At 42.1% G+C, this 23,323-nt stretch overlaps 1 protein-coding gene across 7 annotated transcripts in view; it reads right to left on the minus strand.

Moving 5' to 3' along the window:
* Positions 1–23,323, minus strand: part of IQSEC1 (IQ motif and Sec7 domain ArfGEF 1) — a 439,647-nt gene that overhangs the window by 252,969 nt on the left and 163,355 nt on the right. The window contains exon 1 of one of the 7 annotated variants that reach the window (XM_040359360.1): positions 14,717–15,191. The exons of the other annotated variants lie outside the window; for them this stretch is intronic. Coding sequence (XP_040215294.1) covers positions 14,717–14,784 — 68 coding nt within the window. The 5' untranslated portion in view covers positions 14,785–15,191. Of the gene's footprint in view, positions 1–14,716; positions 15,192–23,323 lie in introns of those variants that run through there. 7 annotated transcript variants of the gene reach the window in all.

The raw sequence follows: 23,323 nt of genomic DNA on the forward strand, positions 1-23,323 counted from the left end.
GTTGCCAATTTCTTTACATATGAGGATCCTATTTTGTGGACGAGATATGGGTGATACGCAAGATCTTCCCAACATTCAGTTTTTTAGGTACAGTATATACAACTCAGCATGCCTATTAATCACAGTTTGGAAGCACTCAGACTTCCTTTGCCTCATCTGATTAAGAAAACCCTGTTACAGGATGAGGACATAACCAAGTCATTGTCCACTATTTACAATTTTTTTCCCCTGAAACGCGTAGACTACTTAGTCAACGTAGGTCGTGTTGGGAATTGGTTATCCCTGACCTTGACACTGTAGATTGGGAAGATGTTTGAAAGCTCCCTTTACTAGGCTTATATCTCCTCGGGACCAACTCATTCATTACAAGTTTGTCCACCGTATTTATTTGCCCCCAGCAAGGCTGGCAATTTATTTTTTGGATAACTCCTTCTCCTGCTGTTGTTGCTTGACAACTGGGGCTGATTTCATGCATGTATTTTGGGAATGCCCAGCTATTCAGATATATTAGTAGATGATTTAGTTACTACCAAGTCTATTCGTACTCTCCTTACCCTTCTATTTTATTATGCAAAAAAACGTGTAATATTATTCTGAAAACAAAAACTGCTGCTCCAACAGTTGTGGCATGAAAAGCTTTAATTAATAAGGCCCTTCCCTTATATAAGGTCACATATGCTGATAGAGGGTACCTAATAAATTTGACAATGTGTGGGGTGGATGGGTGGCTTCTCCACTTATGCCTCGTATACACGACCTGGCGTGAGAGCTTTTGGCTGGGAATCCCAGCCGTGTGTATGTGCCATCGCAGTTTTCCTGACAGTAAAACTGCGAGAAAAAAAGGAGAACATGTTTTCTTTTTTCCCCCAGGAATTCCCGGCGGACTTTTTCCTGTCGAAAAAACCTGTCGTGTGTATGCTTTCCCGAGGGGAAAAAAAACACGCATGCTCAGAACCAAGTATGAGACGGGAGCGCTCGTTCTGGCAAGACTAGCGTTCGGAACAGAGATCGCACATTCGTCACACTGTAATGGACTGAAAAGCACAAAGACTGAAAAGCGGGAATCATCTCTCGCCAAACTTTTACTAACACAAGGATTAGCAAAGGCAGCCCAAAGGGTGGCGCTGTTTGAATGGAACTTCCCCTTTATAGTCCAGTCGTACGTGGTGTACGTCACTGCCATTTGGACAGGCAGTATTTGGCCTGAAAGTGTCTATGCATGGCAGGCTTGAGAGGAATCCCGTCGGTAAAATAGGTTGTTTTTTTTTTTCTGCCGAGAAAAACGGTTGTGTGTATAGGACATTACAGTGTCGGATGAGTTGTAGGTTTTGTGCATATTTTGTTAAGCTAGATACGATCTTACTGTCCCTTACAGAAGGGCTTTGATCTCTAGCATTCACTAATCCTATCCCTGACATTAACCTTGGTGAATAGAGGACCAGAGGGGATTTTTTTGCTGCCATACTGTATATTCTACATTCTATTGTAGAGAGGTTATTTTCTCCTGATGTCATACTGCGGGGCACTTGCTGTATTAACCACAGGCAATTTTCTTTTTTGTTTGTTTTTTTGCTTGTTATAACTGCAGCTGTTACTTTGCACCTGCAGTCACAGTTTTTTTGTAATTTTGTATTGTGTCTATGTACCTTATTTTTGTGTTTATATGCAAAATTGTCCCAAAAAAGAAAGTTGGTCAAAATATACAAATGCATCAGAGTTGCTTAGATTGTGAGCAACTCATTTTATCAACTCTGCACAAATTTGCATCAAATTCATGCTTTATAGCTGATACTTTTATTACATTTTCTGCACCTGGGAACAGGAATCACAAACACAAATGTGAAAGAGCCCCAAGTCACATCACTGCTGCCCCAAAAAAGTCACATCGCTGAGGTACAACGAGGATATTTTCTGGCCAGCAGAACTATTACATCATCTCATATTTATTGTATTTCTGCCATATAGGGCCAGAAATATCTTCATATACTTCTAGCAACTTCTGATATTTCTTTTATCTTTAGGGATATAATGGAATGTCACATTATATCTGGGAAGTTTTTACTGCATAAGATTTTTTTTGTAGAAATCTATAAATCCTTTTTATTGTTTTCAATAAAATGAAGAGAGACAACTACATAGCTGCTAAAATAGCACTGAATATACAGAGTGGTATCCATGAACAAAAACTTAACTTGAAATCTTGATGAGTGAACTTTCTTTAACCACCTAAGACCCGGACCATTATGCAGGTTAAGGACCTGGCCCCTTTTTGCGATTCGGCACTGCGTCACTTTAACTAACAATTGTGCGGTCGTGCGACCTGGCTCCCAAACAAAATTGGCACCCTTTTTTTCCCACAAATAGAGCTTTCTTTTGGTGGTGTTTGATCACCTCTGTGGTTTTTATTTTTTGCGCTATAAACAAAATAGAGCGACAATTTAAAAAAAAAAAAATGCAATATTTTTACTTTTTGCTATAATAAATATCCCCCAAAAATATATAAGAAAACGATTTTTTCCTCAGTTTAGGCCGATACGTATTCTTCTACTTATATTCTACATATAATCGCAATAAGCGTTTTTATTGATTGGTTTGCGGCAAAATTATAGCGTTTACAAACTATGGGATAGTTTTATGGCATTTTTATTAATATTTTTTTTTACTACTAATGGTGGCGATCAGTGATTTCTTTCGTGACTGCGACATTATGGCGGACCCATCGTACACTTTGACACATTTTTGAGACCATTGTCATTCTCACAGCGAAAAGTGCTATAAAAATGCACCGATTACTGTGAAAATGACACTGGCAGTGAAGGAGTTAACCAGATGGGGGCGCTATAGGGGTTAAGTGTGTTCTAAGGGAGTGTTTTTTTTAACTGTGGGGGGGCATGGCTGTGCGTGTGATGTCACTGATCGTCGTTCCCTAACACAGGGAACAGACGATCACTTGAAGGCCACACTAGGAAGAAAAGGGAAGGCTTGTTTATTACTCACCCCTCCCGTTCTTCCTCTCTGTGACCCGATCGTGGGACACCAGCGGCGATCGGTCTGCGGGTCCCACGGGCTGGGTCACGGAGGACAGAACGGGTCGCAAGCGTGCTGTCGTCGGCGCGCTCGCGACCCACACTGGCCATCTTAAAGGGGACGTACCTGTACGTCCATGTGCGAGCTGTGCCATTCTGCCGATGTAAATAGTCGTTGTGTGGTCCTTAAGCGGTTTAAATAAACATAAGTAATACTATTTCTCAGAATACTCTACTTTTTCTAAAAAAAATTATGTATTGTACGGAACAAAATCTCAGCTAAAGTGTGAATCTTAAAGCCTCAGGGATTTTTTTTTAGCTTAAAGCTGAATTCCAGGTTTGGATTTTATAGTATAGTTACACTGGTCACAGGCTACATTATAGCTATAATGCTGTAATTCTCACACTGGGCAATGCACATTCAGAAGCGCATGAATATTTCTCTTTAACTGCTTTTCACTTTACTGCTACAGTGCGGGCCAGCTGTGCAGAATCACGGGTGTGTGTATATATATATATATATATATATATATATATATATATAATTCTGCTCTTCCAAGTGGGAGGGCGTGCACGCTGCTGGGTCCCTAGGCTGCGCTGTGAATAGTCACAGTACAAGCCAATCAGCGGGTGCCAGCCAATGAATGACTGAAATATTAAACAAATAAAACTACTAAGGATCCAGAATAGAGCATCTAAAAAAGGTACGCTGCAATTTTCTTATTATATATATATATATATATATTTTTTTTTTTTTTTAAGTTATGCTATGTGAATGGGGATATATAACAAATGTAAATTAGCTGTCATTCCAATTCAGCTGCAAAATAGAGATGCACTTTAAGCTTAATTTGCTATATTATTAGACCCCCATCCCAGGTTCACAGTACCATGGTAGATCTAGAAAATTAGCAGCCCATTCAACCAATTTCTGAACATTAGTCATTTGTTCTATACGATGAACAGGGTATAAGCGTTGTGTGTCATTTTCTTGTTGGCTCCTTTATATACTCATCAATGTGGTCCTTTTACTCCACAAACCTGGTGCCCAGACTTGTGCTGTGTATCTTAAGGGTGGGTCAACATGCATGAGACAGACAGCCTTTTCATATTCAGCACAACGTCATAAAAACTTTGCAAACTTCAATTTTCACAGCTGTTCTGTTAATTCTGTTTTATGGACATTTTATTAATGATACAAATCAGCCTATGCGTGGACATATTTTATCACATAGCCTCAGCCTACTAGACTTCCTCTATAACTAAAATATTATTTTGGAAGGAATGATTCCAGGGGAATTAGTTAAACCAAAGCAAAGGCCGAGGGCATTAGGGACAGTCTGCATGGAGGTTCAGCAAAGTATACCAAGTATAATATTCAGTAGGTCAGAATACTTATACTCAGTTGCATCGTAAATGCTAACTCCAGCTTTCTGATCAGGTTTCATAATACACTCATATTTAGGGTGTAACATGAAACATGGTCAATGTCAAGGAGTTTCTTTCCCCATTCAGCCAGATTTGAAGCAGGCATAGCTTTATCCACACTGCCTCAGTAGTTCTCAACGGGGCAGAAGCGCAGAAAATTCACCACACTTATTGTACATTGATAATACTTAAAAACTGAAGGTCTGTAATCTCAGTACAGACCTGGGTGGGAGGAATAGTATACAGGAGCCAGAGCATTGCCCAATGTGATCCACAGACCACGATTGAAATGCTATGCAATCTATAACAAATGCATATTTATTCTACTTGAAAAATACTGCATATACTTGAGTATAAGCCGACCCGAGTATAAGCCGAGGTACCTAATTTTACCACAAAAAAATGGGAAAACTTATTGACTCGAGTATAAGCCTAGGGTGAGAATGCAGCAGCTACTGTAAGCGGAAAAGAGGGTTAACAATGCCCATTTGCACGCCTCATTGTGCCCATTGCAACCTCACTGTGCCCATGGCAACCTCACTGTGCCCAACCTCACTGTGCCCATTGCAACCTCACTGTGCCAACCTCACTGTGCCCATTGCAACCTCACTGTGCCCATCTTCACTGTGCCCGAGTCAGTATACCTGAAATTATTGACAGACACAGTTATGCCTATCACGGACGTTCTCTCCTCCTCGGACTCCGTTTCAGTGTTCCGCCAATCATGGATGTCCTCTTGTCCGAGGATGAAAGGACGTTTGTGATTGGCGGAACACTGAACACAGTGTCTGCTGGGAAACTGAGTCGGAGGATGAGAGAACGTCCGTGATAGGCGGAACTGTGTCTGCTGAGAAACGCCTATCACGAAAGGGACCAGGAGGAGACCGCGACTTTTAAACAATGGACGCCTGAAGCCTGTCAATTTCAGGTACACTGACTCGAGTATAAGTCGAGGGGGGTATTTTCAGCCTTAAAAAAAGGGCTGAAATGCTCGGCTTATACTGGAGTATATACGGTAGGCACTTTTTTTATATCAATTTTTGCAAAAAGTGTATTTTTACTTTAAAATGGTAAACATTAATTTTAAGTTGAAACGTCAACCTCCAGTTAAAAAACAGACGGGCAGAATATCCAGACACATCTGGCCATGACTAATAATGTAATATTGCTGACTTAAGCTTAAATGTTGTGTCATCGTTCTATTAAAGTAAAACGTGGAAAATGGAATAAATGTTTCGCTTTTTGAGTAGGAAATAGAGTTAGAAGGTATACATTTTATAAAAACAGACAAAGCCAAAAATGTAAATGATAGTGTGATTCACAGTTGGCAGCTGCATTATTATAACAAGCAAGTTTTAGAGACAAAAAAAAACAAGCTATTCTTGCGTCTGTCAGCATAGAAGGGATAAAGGAAGCCAGCACACAGATAATATAAACAGAAAACAAAGTGGAGTCTTCAACGTAAATACAGCACTCACGCACAACAGGCTAAAATAGCTGGAACACAACAGATAATGAGGAAATACAGTGCGTCGATTTGGTGGGTCCTCGGTGATGCTATGCAGTCACAGGTCATATTTGCTGACCATAACAAATCTTCTACAGATCTCTGAGCCAAGAAAAGCCACAAGAGCGCAGCTCAAAAAATATGGAACGTGTCTGGAATAGCGACAAGTACATTTTGTGATCCGGCAGGGCTCGAGCTTGAATTTTATACACCATAAAGTTTCACTAGGACTATTTTGAAATAATTTGGGATATTTTCCAAAAAAAAGGGATGAAAGGAGGAAAAGGCACACGTAATATTTCTAACAGAAATTTTGAATATGCTGAAATCGAAACAGACCTCTTTGCTTGAACCAAGTATCAGATGGCAAAGTTTAATGGGGATTTAAAGGGGGAGTGTTTCTATTTGCCAGGTTGCTTTGTCATAATCTCTCCCAACAAATAAAATGCTATCATTATGTGTACTAAACGGATTGCATGCCAAAATAATGCTGCAAAAAGCCCAGTCAAAATATGTAAACTTTAAATATGTTTTATGTCCTGTTATTCACATGTATACTCTCCCATGCAGAGAAGAAACGTCAAGCCCTATCATCGGGAGCTTTAGGCTAAGTTTACCCTGATATCAAAAGTAGGCATTTCACCTGCATTTTCGAAGCCTTACGAATGCCTGTAAATACTCGGTATTAAAATATGTGCATTGGAGCAGACAGCATTGTTCCCATGATTACATTGCAATTGTGCCAACGCCCAAATTTACCTGACATATAGGCCTAGATTCTCAAAGGACTTACGATGGCGCAGCGCCATGTACGTCGTCGTAAGTCCTAATCTGACCAGTCGTATCTATGCGACTGATTCTTAGACTCAGTTACGCATAGATATCCATTAGATCCGACAGGTGTAAGTCTCTTACGCCGTGGGATCTAAACTGCATTTTTTTTTTTGACCGCTAGGTGGCGCTTCCATCGAATTCCGCGTTGAGTATGCAAATTCGCTAGATACGCGAATTCCCAAACGTACGCGCGGCCAACGCAGTAAAGTTACGACGTTTACGGTAGGCTTTTCCAGGCGTAAAGTTGCCCCTGCTATATGAGGCGCAGCCAATGTTAAGTATAGCCGTACTTTGGAGCAATGCACACTGGGAAATTCTACGGACGGCGCATGCGCCGCTCCGAAAAAATGTCAATCACGTCGGGTCACAGTAGTTTTACATAAAACACGCCCCCTGTCCCAAATTTGAATTAGGCGGGCTTACGCTGGCCGATTTACGCTACGCCGCCGCAACTTACGGAGCAAGTGCTTTGAGAATACAGCACTTGCCCGGCTAAGTTGCGGAGGCGTAACGTAAATCGGATACGTTACGCCCGCGCAAAGATACGACGACCTACGAGAATCTGCCCCATAGAGTTCTGCTGGCTTTACCACACCCCAAATTCATCCATTCATGTCAATGCAAACATTCTGCATACGTGCTACTGACCTGGACATTTTTTTTTTTTTTCAAATAACAATTTTTTATTTTCGAAAAAAGGTCAATACAAAATGTAGCAGCATTTCAAGTGTAAGATAATAGAGGTAATACAAAAATTCCAGCTGAATGTGCTTACACAGCGGCCACATTCTTGGTTATACATTCAGTAACGTATAAAACAACTAGGTAACAAAGAGGAGAGGAGAAGAAGTGAGAGGGTAGAGTAGAAGAAGAAGATGGGGAAGGAAGAGAAAAGAAGAAAAAAGGGGGGAGGAGAGAGAGAAAAAAGAAAGAGAAGGGGGGAGACTGGGGGAAGGGGAGGGGGGGGGGAGCAGGCAGGAGTGTCGGGTGAGGTAGTGTACCTTGGTGGTCTGTTGTCAGCTCACGGCGGGTCCTCCACCGAATGCCACCTCTCCCAGACCAGGTCATGGTCCTCCAGCCTATCCCTAATCCTAGCTGTCATTTTTTCCATAAGCTCTACATCCTTGACCCTAGCATAAAGGGCTTCCTGGGGTGGGGGCGTTGGTTTCTTCCAATAAAGTGCTATCAGGCACCTCGCAGCTGTGGTTATGTGTCTCAGGAGTTTCTTATAGGGTTTAGCTATGCGGGGTTGGGATAGGCCCAGTAGGAACAGCTTCGGGGAGAGGGGTATGGGTGCCTCCACGAGGCGGGTCAGGAGCTCTTGCACCCGAGTCCAAAACTGGACTATCAAGGGACAGGTCCAGTAAATGTGGAACAATGTGCCCCTGGCCTGGTTGCACCGCCAGCATCGTGACCTGGACATTTTATTGATAGGCAACTCCTATCCTCATATTGATTAGTGGTTCCAAATTAATAATATCTACTGCAGTAGGGAACAGACACAAAAGATACACAGCATCTTTCCAAATAACTGTTCTGCTTTATTATGACGTAATTGAAAGTTTTTATGCACATTCTTTTGTAGGTATCACATTAATATTACAATTGTACGGTTATGGTAACAAGGGGCGTAACATAGGCAGACTAATTCTAATTGGGACTCGAATGAATGCAAACATGTAATGAAAACATTATTAGTGCCGTGTGCACAGTAAGGACAGTGTGCAATACATACAAAATAGAATACAATTATATACAGAACTTACAAATTTCCTTAACACTACAAAAGCCCCTAAGGCCTTGTACACACGGTTGGACCAAACCGATGTGACTGGTCCGTCGGACCGTTTTCATCGGTTCACCTCTGAAGTGGCCGTACGGCCTGATATGTGTACACACTGTCAGTCCAAAATCCGATCGGGTCAGAACGCGGTGACGTCAAACACACAACGTGCTGAATAAAACAAAGTTCAATGCTTCCAAGCATGCGTCAAATTGATTCTGAGCATGCGTGGGTTTTGAACCGATACTTTTCTGTACTAACCATCGGTTTGGTCCGATGGGGCAGCGGTCCATCGGTTCAGTTTTAAAGCATGTTTTAAAATTTTGGACCGAAGGAAAACAGACCGATGGGCTATACACACGGTCGGTTTGGTCCGATGAAACTGAACTTCGGTTCATTCTCATCGGTTCGGTCCGACCGTGTGTACGGGGCCTATGGCATTTACAATGAGATGTGTATAGAAAGTGTTACTAGCTGAGATGATAGTACAAGAATCCTTACTAGAAAAAATCAACACAGAGGAGGCATCTGAAAAGCATTATTTAACACAACAAAAATGTCTCGAATAACACATCTTAACACGATAGGCAAGTTAATTTCAAAGCCCATCTAAACAAGCCCTTGCAGCCCACGCAAGCTCAAAGTCATAGTGTAGGGCTCCAAGTCACAACTCTGAGCGACTAAGAGACCAATCGCTAGCACTGTCAGGTGCCAGGAAGGGGAGTGGGCCACAACTCTACTTGCCTGGAAATACATTTTTTTTCTTCGCTCGGGTAAGGTAGGTTTTTGTGCTGCTTGTGTGACTGCCACTAAAGTAAACCTGTTACCATGCCTTGCATAGTCAAAGCACGTGTTTAAATTTCCAAATACAGTGGCAAATCAGGTTCTGTGTTAAGTAAAAATAGTAAAAAGAAAAATATTGCGCTTGTTAAGGTGAAAAAAAGCAGCGATCAAAAAGTGTTATACCACACAAACAACAATGCAAAAAAGGGAAGAGATTGCGCTAAATAAATGATGAGTGAACATAAATAGTGACAAAAGTTCAAATAAGTGGTCAGTCCCGCCACAAAGGCAAGTTAGATCAACAATCTCCCAGGTGATGAACTCAATCCACAAAAGAAAGATGCTTGACAGAAAAGATCCTCCACCAACGATATAAAAGCCTCTTACCAAATGGAATTGATCTCCAGACTATAAGAGATCAGATGGCGCATGATAAGAGACATGGATGGATAATATCCCATAAACAGCAACAGCGAACACTTTTTGACAGGTCCCTAATGTTCTCTGGATCTCTTCTGAGGCCTTCTACAAAATACGCTCTGAATGTATTTTGTAGAAGGCCTCAGAAGAGATCCAGAGAACATTGGGGCCCTGTCAAAAAGTGTTCGCTGTTGCTGTTTATGGGATATTATCCATCCATGTCTCTTATCATGCGCCATCTGATCTCTTATAGTCTGGAGATCAATTCCATTTGGTAAGAGGCTTTTATATCATTGGTGGAGGATCTTTTCTGTCAAGCACCTTTCTTTTGTGGATTGAGTTTATCACCTGGGAGATTGTTGATCTAACTTGCCTTTGTGGCGGGACTGACCACTTATTTCAACTTTTGTCACTATTTATGTTCACTCATCATTTATTTAGCGCGATCTCTTGCAGTTGCAAGTAATTTACGTTAGATAGTAGTCCCTTTCTCAGAACACATCAGCACAGCAGGGGAAATCACTGTACTAATATTGTATAGTTAGTATACTGGCTCCTTCTGAGCTGTCAGCCCACTGGGTTGAAAAAAAATTGTACAGTGGGCTAGCCTTAAAGCCTAGTACACAAATGTCGGACGGTTCAGTAGAAACTGGCCAACATTTGGCCCGTGTGTACTGCAGCCTGTCCGACAGAAGCTGGCCACGTGAACTGCAGCTGGTCCGACAGAAACGGACGTTCGGTTTGTCGAATGGGCAAGACCGATAAAGGTCTACCAATCGGCTCCGAATCCGCACTCTCAGCCAATAACTGAGAGCTCTGACCGGAATGTTCTGGAGGGAGGGGGCGTTGTCCCCCTGAATACAATAGCACAGCAGAGGAGATCACTGACTAATATTGGATAGTTAGTAAATCAGCTCCTTCTGACCTGTCAGTTTTCTTTCTTTCAACCTGCTGGGTTGAAAAAAAAAAAAAAAATAGTAGAGTGTACTAGGCTTCAAGCTTAGTACACACGGGCTGAATGTCAGGATGGTTCAGTAGAAACTGGTGGACATTTGGCTCGTGTGTACTGCAGCCTGTTCAACAGAAGCCAGACATTCGGCTTGATGAAGGGGCATGACCGAAAAAGGTCTGCCAATCGGCTTCTGATCAGCACTCTCAGCCTATGGCTCAGAGCGCTGACCGGAGTGTTCTGGGCTGTCATTTTTTTTTCCGTTCAACACGCTGGTAGTGTTCACTAGGCTTTAGGATCAGTTCTAAATGCATACTGAGCAGAAGACAAAGGTAGCAATAGCGTGAAAGCCGCATCTATATACCAAGGATTACTGACATTAGCTATCTAAGCTAATACAGTATTTACTGGCTTTGAAGGCTGGCAGTAACATTATACTACCAATCTGATTATGTATGGGCACCTCTATGTGAGATATATCCTGTTCAAGCACCAATTCTAGTGCAAGCCTGGATAAGGGTGAAGTTTCTATGTGATAAAGTATACAGGAGCTGAGCAGTAATGTCTGTACTATCACAGTTTAGTTACTCTTCTAGATTTGTGCTTTATATATATTTTAAAGCATTGTATGTACTACTCTGTGTAAACTCTGATTTGTTAGAACACACATTCAGTTTTAAATGCCCATCTTTTATATACAATGTATATTACAGCTGGCACCATGGAGGTATATCAAAACAGTAAATTAGTACTAATACTGAGTGTAATAGACTGATCATTACCCTGACAAGTGAGGAGGTAGGAGCATCATCAGCGTGCCCTAGCAGTGCAGACGATAGAAGTGTCATGTGCTGCCAGCAATGTATACATTTCCATACATAGTAAGTGACTGAGATGCAGTAATAAGCTGTCAGCATGTCTGGGCAAATCATTGTCACCACTTTGACCCTGCTGCTTGCTTACTTACCTGTTTATATTAATATTCTTCACTTCTTCACTGTGCTACATACATTTTTATTCCTATTAAAGTGATATTTATAGAACAGCAACATATTTTGAGATGCAATGAAGTCATATAACTTTATAAAGGCACAACAATCTCTGCCTAGACAAGTCTTTGTAGATGGGAGGGGGAGTGTGGCTAGAAATTTCCAGTGCTGGCTCTCGCGAAGGAAAACAATAGCAATCAGCTGAATATTTTCAGCATAGTTGATTACACTATATCAGTCATCAGGGGGTATGTAAGGCTGCCTGTTGGTGTCCATTAGTACCTTGGACCTGTGTGGTCCCCAAACACCAAACAATAGTGGTATGACATTAACTAAAGCTCTCTAAAGACCTGAACGATTTAGTGTACAATCTGGCAATTGAACAATCAGTCTAATAAAAGATCATACAAATGATATATGGGATATACTGCGCTGTGCAATAAGTGAACACAAAAATTAGCCTCCAACACAGCTGGGACAAAGCAAAAACTGGTGAACATGAAAAAGTGTAGCGCTTATTTTTGTAAAAAGGCAGTTAACAACACATATCAAATGTTGTAAATGTACATATATATGAAATCTTAATTTAGGTGACACCAAGTGTGATCTGTGAAAAAAAAAATCAGAACGAAGCAGTCCTCTATTGTGACCACACACAAATAACAGTCCAAAAGTGTAGAAAAACTGCAAGGTTGAAATGAAGAGTCCCACATGGATGTGACCCTCTCTGTGAAAGGATAGAGACACCACCACCGATGTAAGGGGGAGGCTTACAAGGTGGTGTTGAATTGGTGAGGTTTACACCACCCAAGTCAAAACAGGATTATAAAATCAGTCAGCAAGATGAATGCAGCTGGTCCTGAATCCACATATCAGTCGGCACTGCAAATTCCAGTAAACACCAGGGAAGTGTAAATACATGTAGTCTTGTTGGAGCCAGAGATACGGTAACCACATAACACGTGTGATATCGTATAAGGTAGTATTTATTAAAAATATTAAAAAATTAACACTCACATTTGGAAGATCATAGGTATATCACAAAGTGCAAGAGCGATGTGTGTGAATGGGTCCACCCGACGCGTTTCAACTAAACAGTCATCATCTGGGGTTAGACCCAAATCATATCTAAAGTAAGCGCTAGCTGTGCATGACTAGGTTTGTTCAGTTAACTAATCAACTTGCAATTAGAAAAGCTGTTACAAGTTACAATCTGGTTGTACAAGCTCCTTTAATATCAGTTTTCAAACAAAAATAAAACTTAACCCCTTTATGTTGGAGGGAGCCAGAGCTTTAACGGAGACACAATGCCCAAGGCCAGTGGAAGGGGCTCCCAATCGGGTAGCACGATGGCGGCTGCATAGTGCTGTTACTAAGGGTCCATCTTTATCGGCTCATGAACAATGGTAGTTGACCATGAACCATCAGTGACAGTAAATTCAGGTATTTATTGCAGTCGGAGACCATATTGAGGAAATCTTCCCTCATTTGTATCCTTCTAACATCTGGACAAAAGTAATTTTATATCAATACCTGTCCCACTGGTACCTTATCACTGGCGATAGGAAGTGAGGTCAAATCTACTCAGCAGGAACCAATAGGAATCAAAGACCTGAAAGATGATATAACCATGCCTCACACTATATACAGTGTGTATATATAAGTACACGCTGTATGAACATATTGTTCCAATTCAGATATGCCAGTCTGTGCTGGAACGATGAGGAGAAATTATAAACTTAACACTTACCCTTACAGGGCAGCAGTGACAGCAAAAGCGCTTCTAAAATCACTCATAATAAACATAAACTGTAACATGAAACCACTGTAAAGTAATATAGAGTAGAGCCAATGCCCTGGTAGAGCCTTTTTTTTTTTTTTTGCCTGAGCTGTATTATATGTTAAAGTGATTGTAAAGGCACAATGTTTTTTACCTTCATACATTCTATGCATGAGGGTAAAAAACCTTCTGTGTGCAATGGCCCCCCTCTTAATACTTACCTGAGCCCCCCTCTCGATCCAGCAATGTCCATGAGAGCTTTGCTTCTCCGGGAACTCGCACTCCTGATTGGCTTTTGGCAATCACAGCCAGTGAGCCAATCAGGAGACGAAGGGAGCAGGGCTGCGCTGCGGCTCAGTGTGTAAATGAACACATAGAGCCACGCCGTGGGAGCGTGCCTGCTCGGGTGCCCCCAGAGCAGGCATGGGGCACTTGGCAGGAGCCATGAACACCAGTGTGGGACCCGAGAAGAGGAGGATCTGGACTGCTCTTTGCAAAACCGTTGCACAGAGCAGGTAAGTATAACATGTTTGTTTTCGTCTTTTTTTTAAAACCCAAGGCTTTAATATTGCTTTAAGTACTTTGCAGGACACTGTAGACCCATGTTAGGATGCTATCTACATGTTCTCCCCCGGGGGAATTTGGTTTCCTCCCACACTCCAAAGGCATGTTGGTAGGTTGATTAGCTCATGACCAACTTCAACTGAATATTTGTGTGCGTGTATATCTATATTAGTGAGATAGAGACCTTAAACTGGCACTACACTAATCAAAATTTTGATCAGCTTCCAATCAGTGTACTCCAACAGCAGCGAGTGCTGGCAGTTGTGGGGCAGGGTATTCAGCCATGCTCTTTGTTTATGTGGATGGAGGAATCTGAAAAAAATATATATAATAAAATCTGTATATGGCCAGCTTTAGATTGTAAGCTTCTTGAGGACAAGGACTGAAGTGAATATACAGTATTTAAAGCGCTGCATAAAATGTTGGCACTAAATAAATGCCTATAACAAATAAAGTGCCAGCAGGGTCACACGGTCCACCCCATCACTTCTGATATTCTGTCTCTTCATAGTTGAACAAATGCTAACTATAATCTGTGACTGCATACTAACATCAAAGTTCAAATACACAAGGCACATGTGAAACGGCATATATTTTTAACTATATATTGACATTAAACAGCGATTTGTCTCATTCATAAATTGTAACCCTACCTTATTGTTCTGACAGAAAGGCAATACTTCCACATTAGGTTCCACATAGCTCCTCCATCCCCCTTCATGATCCCACTGTAAGTACGGTACAATCCAGCTACCGGGACACAACCGAACCGTGAGCTGTCACAGGACCAGATCAGTTCAGGACACACGCAGATTCACTTTATCGTGCAGAAATCCCCAGACTTGTGGGACCAAAACTCCAGTACAAGACTGCTCTCAGGTTACCTCCTCATGGTTTACAGGAATCTGTGTTACACTCAGTATTATGCACATTTTCCAAGAAAGGAAAAAACAGATAGAGACCTCAAAATTACTAGTTTAAGTTTTTTCCTCTAGCCAATGAGCTTTCCACCAAAGGTTCCTTTATAAGACTTCTTTGGAGTGTCTCTCTAGCACAGCACCCTCTTGCTAACTGCAAGTGAAATCATCTGCTCCGGGCTGCACAAGACCCCAGCTGTCTGCAAGCTATCTGACTTGACGGCTGTGGAATAAACTCTTTCCCAGGCCAAATGTTCTAATGAATCATTTTTCCAATAAGCAAACAAGGAGTTTGAAACTTAAATGAAAGCAAAGAGAGGTGATGTCGGATGCACTAGACACGGACGATCTATTTTTAGCAGGAAATTAAGTTGTATTAAGGACACAGGCGAATATCTAAAATGGAAAATTCAATGAACGCACGGTTTCAAATTCGCTGGCCCTTATACATTTCTTGTGAAAAGTCGATATTCTGTGAAGGCAGCTTAGAAAGTAATTAATAAGACAATACTGCATTATTTTATTTTTTTGTGGAAAATGTAAACCATCTTCTGTTTCGGAGCACGTTGTTCTGGATTATGAGTTTTCTTAAAAAGTACAGTTATCCTTTAGGCCAGGGGTCTTCAAACTGCGGCCCGAGGGCCAGATGTGGCCCTTTGCTAACCTTTATACGGCCCTTGGGGCAAAATTCCTCCCACTGATAGGATGCACTATTCCTCCCACTGGGGCACTATATATTCCACTGATGGGATACTATCCCGCTTACTAATAGGGGGAATACTTCTCCTATTGACCACCAAACCCGAGGCCATATTTATTCTCACTGATGCTGGATGCCCGTGACATTTCCTGCCCCTGCTGGCCACAATCCGGCCCTCCTAAAGTCTGAAGGACAATAAAGTGGCCCTTTGTTTGAAAAGTTTGGAGACCCCTGCTTTAGGCTATGTTTACAGGAAAACAATCTCTGAAAAGTAATCTGTGGTGGATCACTTTTCACAAAGCGGCCAAGTTGTGTCTTTTTATGCATTTAGGAGGTGATCCTGCTCTGTCCTGAATGCCTGTTTTTTTATATTCTTTTTAAAAAAGTAAATTTTAAGCGGCAGTAATGCTCCGCAGTTGCAAGCCTAGCATTTGGCTTGCAGTTTCCAAGAGGTCTCATTGACTTGAATGGACGAGTTTGACAGGGGATGTTGCCTGTCAACACAACAAGCCACATTAAATTTGCTGCAGCCTTGACACACAGCATCACTACAACAGCATGTGTGTTTTGGGTGGGAGATCGGGGGGTAGTAAAAACATTACTCAACCACCTATTTTTCCCACCTTGGCCACCTGTGTGAAAGAGGGTTTAAAGCTAAACTTTGTGTTAAAAAATAATATTCTTGACATCCCCCTGACCCCCGACTGCAAATGTTTGTTAAGACTAGAGGGTAGAGGAAACACCTGCAAAACCTACCTTAGTACTCACTTCCCCAACTGCTAGTATGCTTCTCTTTGACACTCCAATGGGCACTCAACTTCCTCCCATGCAATGTAGAAATATTGGTTCAGCATTATGCGACCGCTGGACAGAGTGCCTTAGAGAAGAGGCTTTAGGGGACACGTTGTACAGCATGAAGGAAACCTCCTGGGGCATTGGATGGGGAAAGTTTTACAGCTTATTCCTCTACCCTTATGCCGCATACACACGATCGGTCCATCCGATGAAAACGGTCTGATGGACCGTTTTCATCGGTTAACCGATGAAGCTGACTAATGGTCAGTCGTGCCTACACACCATTGGTTAAAAAAACAATCGTGTCAGAACACAGTGACGTAAAACACAACAACATGCTGAAAAAAATGAAGTTCAATGCTTCCAAGCATGCGTCGACTTAATTCTGAGCATGCGTGGATTTTTAACCGATGGTCGTGCCTACTAACGATCGTTTATTTTCTATCGGTTAGGTATCCATCGGTTAATTTTAAAACAAGATTTCTTTTTTTAACCTATGGATAAATAACCGATGGGGCCCACGCACGATCGGTTTGGTCCGATGAAAATGGTCCATCAGACCGTTCTCATCGGTTTGACCGATCGTGTGTACGCGGCATTAGACTTTAAGGGTACAATTCTCCAACATTTCTTATTTATGATATGTGTTTATTGTACCATGTTCTTGTATGAAACGTATCCTGTACTCTTTGCATTGCTTCCTTTGTGTGAAATACCTGGTGATTCTGCCAGTCTTCCTGCTTTCCTATTTTAAATTGACCACAATAGGGGCATGGAAGCACATCCATCTCAACATGGTCAGTTTTCATTGTTGCGTTCTATTTGGGAGCACAGCCTGCCTATATTCCAGTTGTCAGACTTGTGCTGACACACCCTCCTGCACGGCACTTCACTAGGAAGCACAGTGTACTGCTGTTTTTCTGCCTTCTGATGGCAGCCCCCTCTGCAGTCTCCACCCTCACCTAAGCTTCTTATGCAAATGAGAACAGAGGTGATGTGATCACTTGTACAAAAAAGAAGAAGAAGAAAAAAAAAAAGGTGTTTATAATGAGGTTAGATTTTAAACTGCTTTTCTACTTTAAATGTATTAGGTTGTTTTACAAGGTGAAGGTTCACTTATACTTTAACAAGCAATTCATCTCTTGTAGGAAACATAATGCTGGATGGGGGGGGAGGGGGTCCACTAGCCTCAGAGGCAGAGAAGCCTATCCACGGAGAAGACATCCTCCCCATCAAGACTGTGTGCTGTCATCTTTGGAGCATCTTATGACATCAGTGTGGATAATGTGCCTCGTCCAATCCTGGCATTTGGCCATTTTAAAAATTCAAGCAAGTGTGTGTGTGTGTGTATGAGGGTAGGGGGATAAAAAAAAAAAAAGTTTGTTTATTCTGCTTAGGTTCACTTAAAGAAACTCTGGGGCAGCACAGTGGTTAAAGCAGAGCTCCACCCAAAAGGGGAACCTCTGCTTGCCCCCCCCCCCACTGATGGTTGGCAGTGATGGGCACTGATTAGCACTGGTAGGTGGCACTGATAGGCAGCACTGCTAGTGGCACTGATGAGGCACTGATTGACACCACTGGTGGGCATTGATAGGTGGCACTCATGGGCATTGATAGGTGGCACTGTTTTGCACTGGCAGGGGGCACTGGCAGGCAGTACTGGTGGGCACTACCGAGTCTCAGTGACTTGGTAATCACAGCACGCACCCTGCAGGGAGCATGTGGGGAGCGTGCAAAGGGGAGGACATCTATTGACGGCCTCCCGGCAAAGTAGATCTGCACTGTAGCTGTCATTCGGCTATAGTGCGGATGGGAAGTGGTTAAAGGGAAGCACAAATGTGAGAGCGTTTGTAAAGAGACTGTAATGGCAGTGACCTCCAGCAGTTGCATGTCCCTAGTCCTTGTCTCCTGCAGTAGGTCCCCAGCCTCTAATCACTTTTGTATCATGGCTTTTTTGTGAACAAACATCTCCTAGAAATATATGTATTTTTTCACCATACATATAATGCACTATCCAGAGTATACTGTGAGTACCCTATAGTCTGCAGAACTTTGATTTTAAGAGAACAAAATCTCTGTATATAAAGACTGTCATCCTTTGTTTAGGTTCTGGCTGTTATAGACAAGTGGCTCTCAAATTATAATGCAAGGGGAATGATGTGCAGAGATTGGTCAGTTTTCCTCACATTCAAGAGGAAACCAAAAGGATATATTTCTAACCAAAATGCTATCAATCTGGAACTAATTAAGAATGAGCTCACCATGGGAGGAACCCTTAATTCTTATGACCCATAGGATGCTAAAAAACTAAACATTTTAAATTCTGACACAACAATCTACTTCTCAACATGTGTGTCAGTTATACCCTACTGATTATTTTTCTAAATGACCGAGTTGGAGATGATCAAAATAAACCAGTCACAAACTGTGCATGTGGTGATGAAAGGAATATTCAGAGGATAGATTCAGTGAAAGTCAAAAGTAAATCTGGAGATATAGCCAGAGGAACTTATGTGGAAATTTAGATTTCCTGGAAAAAAGTAAAGTTTGGCCCTGCATCTTCCCATGATTTTCTCTTGGCCACTGTGGCCACCATTCTGGGTTGAACAAAAAAAAAAGCTGATAGTGTTTACTAGGGCTTTATGCCGTGCAATACAGAATCTTGGGACACAATGTTACGTTCCTTTGTGAATTTAGCAACTTTGAAACATTACTCTGCTTAGCCTAGGTTCGAGTTTTGAGTCCCTTAAAGGGGTTGTAAAGGTACATTTTTTTTTTCTAAGTAGCTTCCTTAGAACGCACTCTTTCATTTTACATGCCTGATTTCATCACAGCTATGTGAGTACCCTAGTGTATTATTTTGTTAATAAAGATTTTTAAACAATACTGCACTATTGGCACTTTATCTCCCTGGGTGCGAGTCACTGTCATTTCTCGGACGTGACTACCGAGAGGGATCTATCTCTTCAATTACAGTCCATCCGGATAACATCCTATGTGGAGACGACCAGAAAGTGTATTTGGGCTGAGAACACCGGAAACCTACCTTTTCTTCACGTTATTTTGGCATCTACACCTGCACTTTTATTTTTGGATTTTTCCTTTGTTATGCTTATAGGCTTTTTGTTGCATGGACCTTTAACTTAGCCTATTTCAGTCACTGTTGTGTGTTGTGTTATGCACGTTGTACACCCCATTGGTTAACAGTACACCGATTATTATTGTATTACACTGTATGATACTAGCACTGTCACGTTTTATTACCCTACTTTTGTCAGCTGGATTAGCTGCACTGTAGCACGTTAATTTTGATGTCAATATTTTTTCACATTGTCATTTTGATCATTAGTCAGGTTGTATCTTTTTACATATAAGGATTTGCTACACTTCCTCTACACTTGTACCCCATTCCCCATTTACAGCGCAGCACTACCCTTTTCTTTATAACTATTTTAGTTTTGTTTAATAATTTGGTGTTTGGTCAGCACATCCTTTGGCCAACTATGCTGGGGTTTTCCTTTATCTTCCCAAATTTAAATACAACCTCATGAAAAGCCAGCAGAGTTTCTTAGAATTACAATGTCCTATGTGCTGTAATACTGCTCTCTGCACATTTTACAGCACATTCCAAGATAGCATAAAAGCTGAGTAGAATAATATTAAGGAATCGGATAAAAAAGCCTATTTATTATAAATGAGATCTCTTGATGGCACAAATGTAATAGTTAATGGTGCTTGGGACAGAGATATACACGAGATTTGTTTTAATTACTCTACAAACAGAGCAGACCCAGCACCCATTAAATCCACTGCAGTGTGGTTATTCTGCAGCATTGCTGTGCGTCATGGAGGGTTTAATGCATTCTAGCTAAAACATGGTGTAATGTCATTATTGGCTCCACTCCAATACACAAATGACATCACAAAAGCCACACATTCATCCTTAGCAGACAACATGCATGCATGTAGAATAAGCGTTTCATATGTGCAGTTTAATACAGTATCTGTCATCCTACTGAATGAACAGACCTCAATCAGATTATGCTGACCATCAGCCCAGTGGAAAAATAGATCACTGCGATTATATAAATAATGTAACTTATATACAAGTTGAAAAGGGATAAAAATCAGGATGATATGACCATCTTATGGGATATGGAGAAGCATGTGACTTCTGCCCATGATGGTGCCGAGAACTTGCAGCCAGTTGGTAGACTCAAGCACTGTCACATGACCAGAGTGATGTCACTGCTACCACGTGTTTTGTAACACCAGTAACTTTAGTGCTAGCTGTGGAAAAGGAAAGAATGGCAAGGGAGCGTTAATACAGCAACTATTGGGGAAGGGGGCCCTTTGCAGAGACATGGTCATATTGCCCTATGTAAGCAAGATGACAGTGGGGTTTATTTACTAAAGCTGGAGAGTGTAAAATCAGGCTCACTTCTGCCTTAGAAACCAATCAGCTTCCAAGTTTTATTGCCAATGCTTAATTGAACAAGCTTAGATTAGAAGCTGATTGGCTACCATGCACAGTTGCACCAGATTCTGAGTGCACCAGTTTTAGTAAATCTACCCCAGTGTCTCTTCAGCAAAAGAAATTCAAGGGGAAGCAGATGTAGGCCTGTTGAGACAAGGCATCATAAGGCTCAGCATAGCTTAGGCATATCCCCCTTTCTTTTAACTGACATCTTTACATTGGAATATAAATTCTGCATATAATGTGGCCTCCAGAAATTTTTATTTTAAATAATCCAAAGGAGCAGGGATTGGATGATGCACAGAATGGTATCATCATTTACATGTTCATAGGACAGCATGATGTAGAATTTAACACCTGGTAGGATACAGTGATATCTAATCTACAGAGCTAATTCAAACTATGAAAACATACACAACGATCTCTGGAATTGCCAGGCTGTATGACTTATTTGATCCCAAGAGGTGACTGATCATAGAAAGTTTCAGCAAGTGAAAGAAACTGCAGTATTGCAAGACTGCATGAGATCAATATTAGAGGTGAGTGATTAATCCCTGCTGCAAGGTCATGTAGAAATCAGTGTGATGCAAAGCAAGTGAAGAAGGATTTACTCAGAAGGATTTACTGCAAAATACATGATCAAAAGCATAAAGGCAATTACACACAATCATACACACACACCAGGGGTAGCCTGGTTAGACGTCAGTATGATTTTAGCTGTGGAAGGAAAACCATACAAAAGCCATGTGCATCCCTGGTTAGGACTACATCCAGAAGCTTAGTGCTGCACATGAAAGGTGCAAATTATTTGTAGACACATGACACAGCAATTTAAAGTAAATTATTCATCACAGAAAATTCACAGTAAGGCCTCATTCACACAGGGAGATTGAATCTGTGCCTTGCGCAGAACTGTGTTTACCAGCATGGAAATGCACAGGTGTTGTGCACTTTCCCATGTCAGCAGCCCCATAGCTGTCAATTGGGATGCAGCGGTTGTACAGACACAGCCCTCCAGTGATGCACTGTCACTGCTCCTGCTGGTCCCGGGAACTTCCATCTTTGCTCAGTCTTCCTACCGGGTTCTATCTCTTCAGCCACTTAAAGGGACGGGCCACAATGACGTCACTCCCACTCATCATTGGATCAGTATACAAAAGACATAGAGCAGGGGTGTCAAACTCAATTTCATCATGGGCCACATCAGCATTATGATTGCAATCAAAAGGGCTGGTTGTATCGGTAAGATTAGATATCCAGCGCATCCCCTCCCCTTCCACTAGATGTCAAGAGTCACAACACCATCAGAAGTTGAGTCCCCTACTCTCCCAGTGCACCCCCCTTTCCTTATGCTGCTGCTGGGAAGAAGCTGGATGCATTGCTTAAAAGCAGAAAGTAAGGGTCTGGAGAAGGACCAGTGGAGGGCTGGGAGTGTGAGGGCCACATCACTGCTGACATGTAGGGGAAGGCATTTACAACAGAAGAGACCACTAGGCTCTCTTCTGCTATAAAACCCTACCTGCCATTGGTTTTCAAAGAACTTAGTTCAATACTACTTTAATGCACCTCAATACTGGGCAATTTCACCCCCTTCCTTCCCAGAGAAATGTTCAGCTTTCCGTGATCTCGCACTTTAGAATGTCTGATGGTGCTACTTGGATGTTGGGCCTCTGTCATTCAAAGGCATTCAATTCCTGACTACTGATCACATTTTGAATGCTCCTGAGCCTCTTAGGATTCTGTCCTCCTCAGTTTCCATTTCAGAGCCACTGCTTTCTACTGGCTCATACTCGCTATCTGAGTCTGACGTCGAGAGTTCCCGCTACTCTAGACCAACATACTCTGGAGTATATGGAAAGCCTCCTTGCTGCTTAATATTATTTTAGCCATTTGACAGATTACTGGGACTGATTTGTCAGATGTGTGACAAATGTTGATCACTGGGACAGATGATCATGGACAGATGTGCACTGAGACAGATGTGGCAGATGGTCACGGGCAGATGTGTGCAGATGATCCCAGACAGATGTGGCAGATGATCCCAGACAGATGTGGCAGATGATCCCAGACACATGTGGCAGATGATCCCAGACACATGTGGCAGATGATCCCAGACACATGTGGCAGATGATCCCGGACACATGTGGCAGATGATCCCGGACACATGTGGCAGATGATCCCGGACACATGTGGCAGATGATCCCGGACACCTGGGATCCCCTAGGTCACGCTCCGCAGGGAGAAAGGGGAAGCAGCAACCAGGACAAGCGATAGTGATCCCCTAGGTCACGCTCCGCAGGGAGAAAGGGGAAGCAGCAACCAGGACAAGCGATAGTGATGGGTAAGCCGAGGTCAGGGCAACAGGCAGACA

The sequence above is a fragment of the Rana temporaria genome, chromosome 7, assembly GCF_905171775.1.
Source record: "Rana temporaria chromosome 7, aRanTem1.1, whole genome shotgun sequence".
Taxonomy (NCBI): Eukaryota; Metazoa; Chordata; class Amphibia; order Anura; family Ranidae; genus Rana; species Rana temporaria.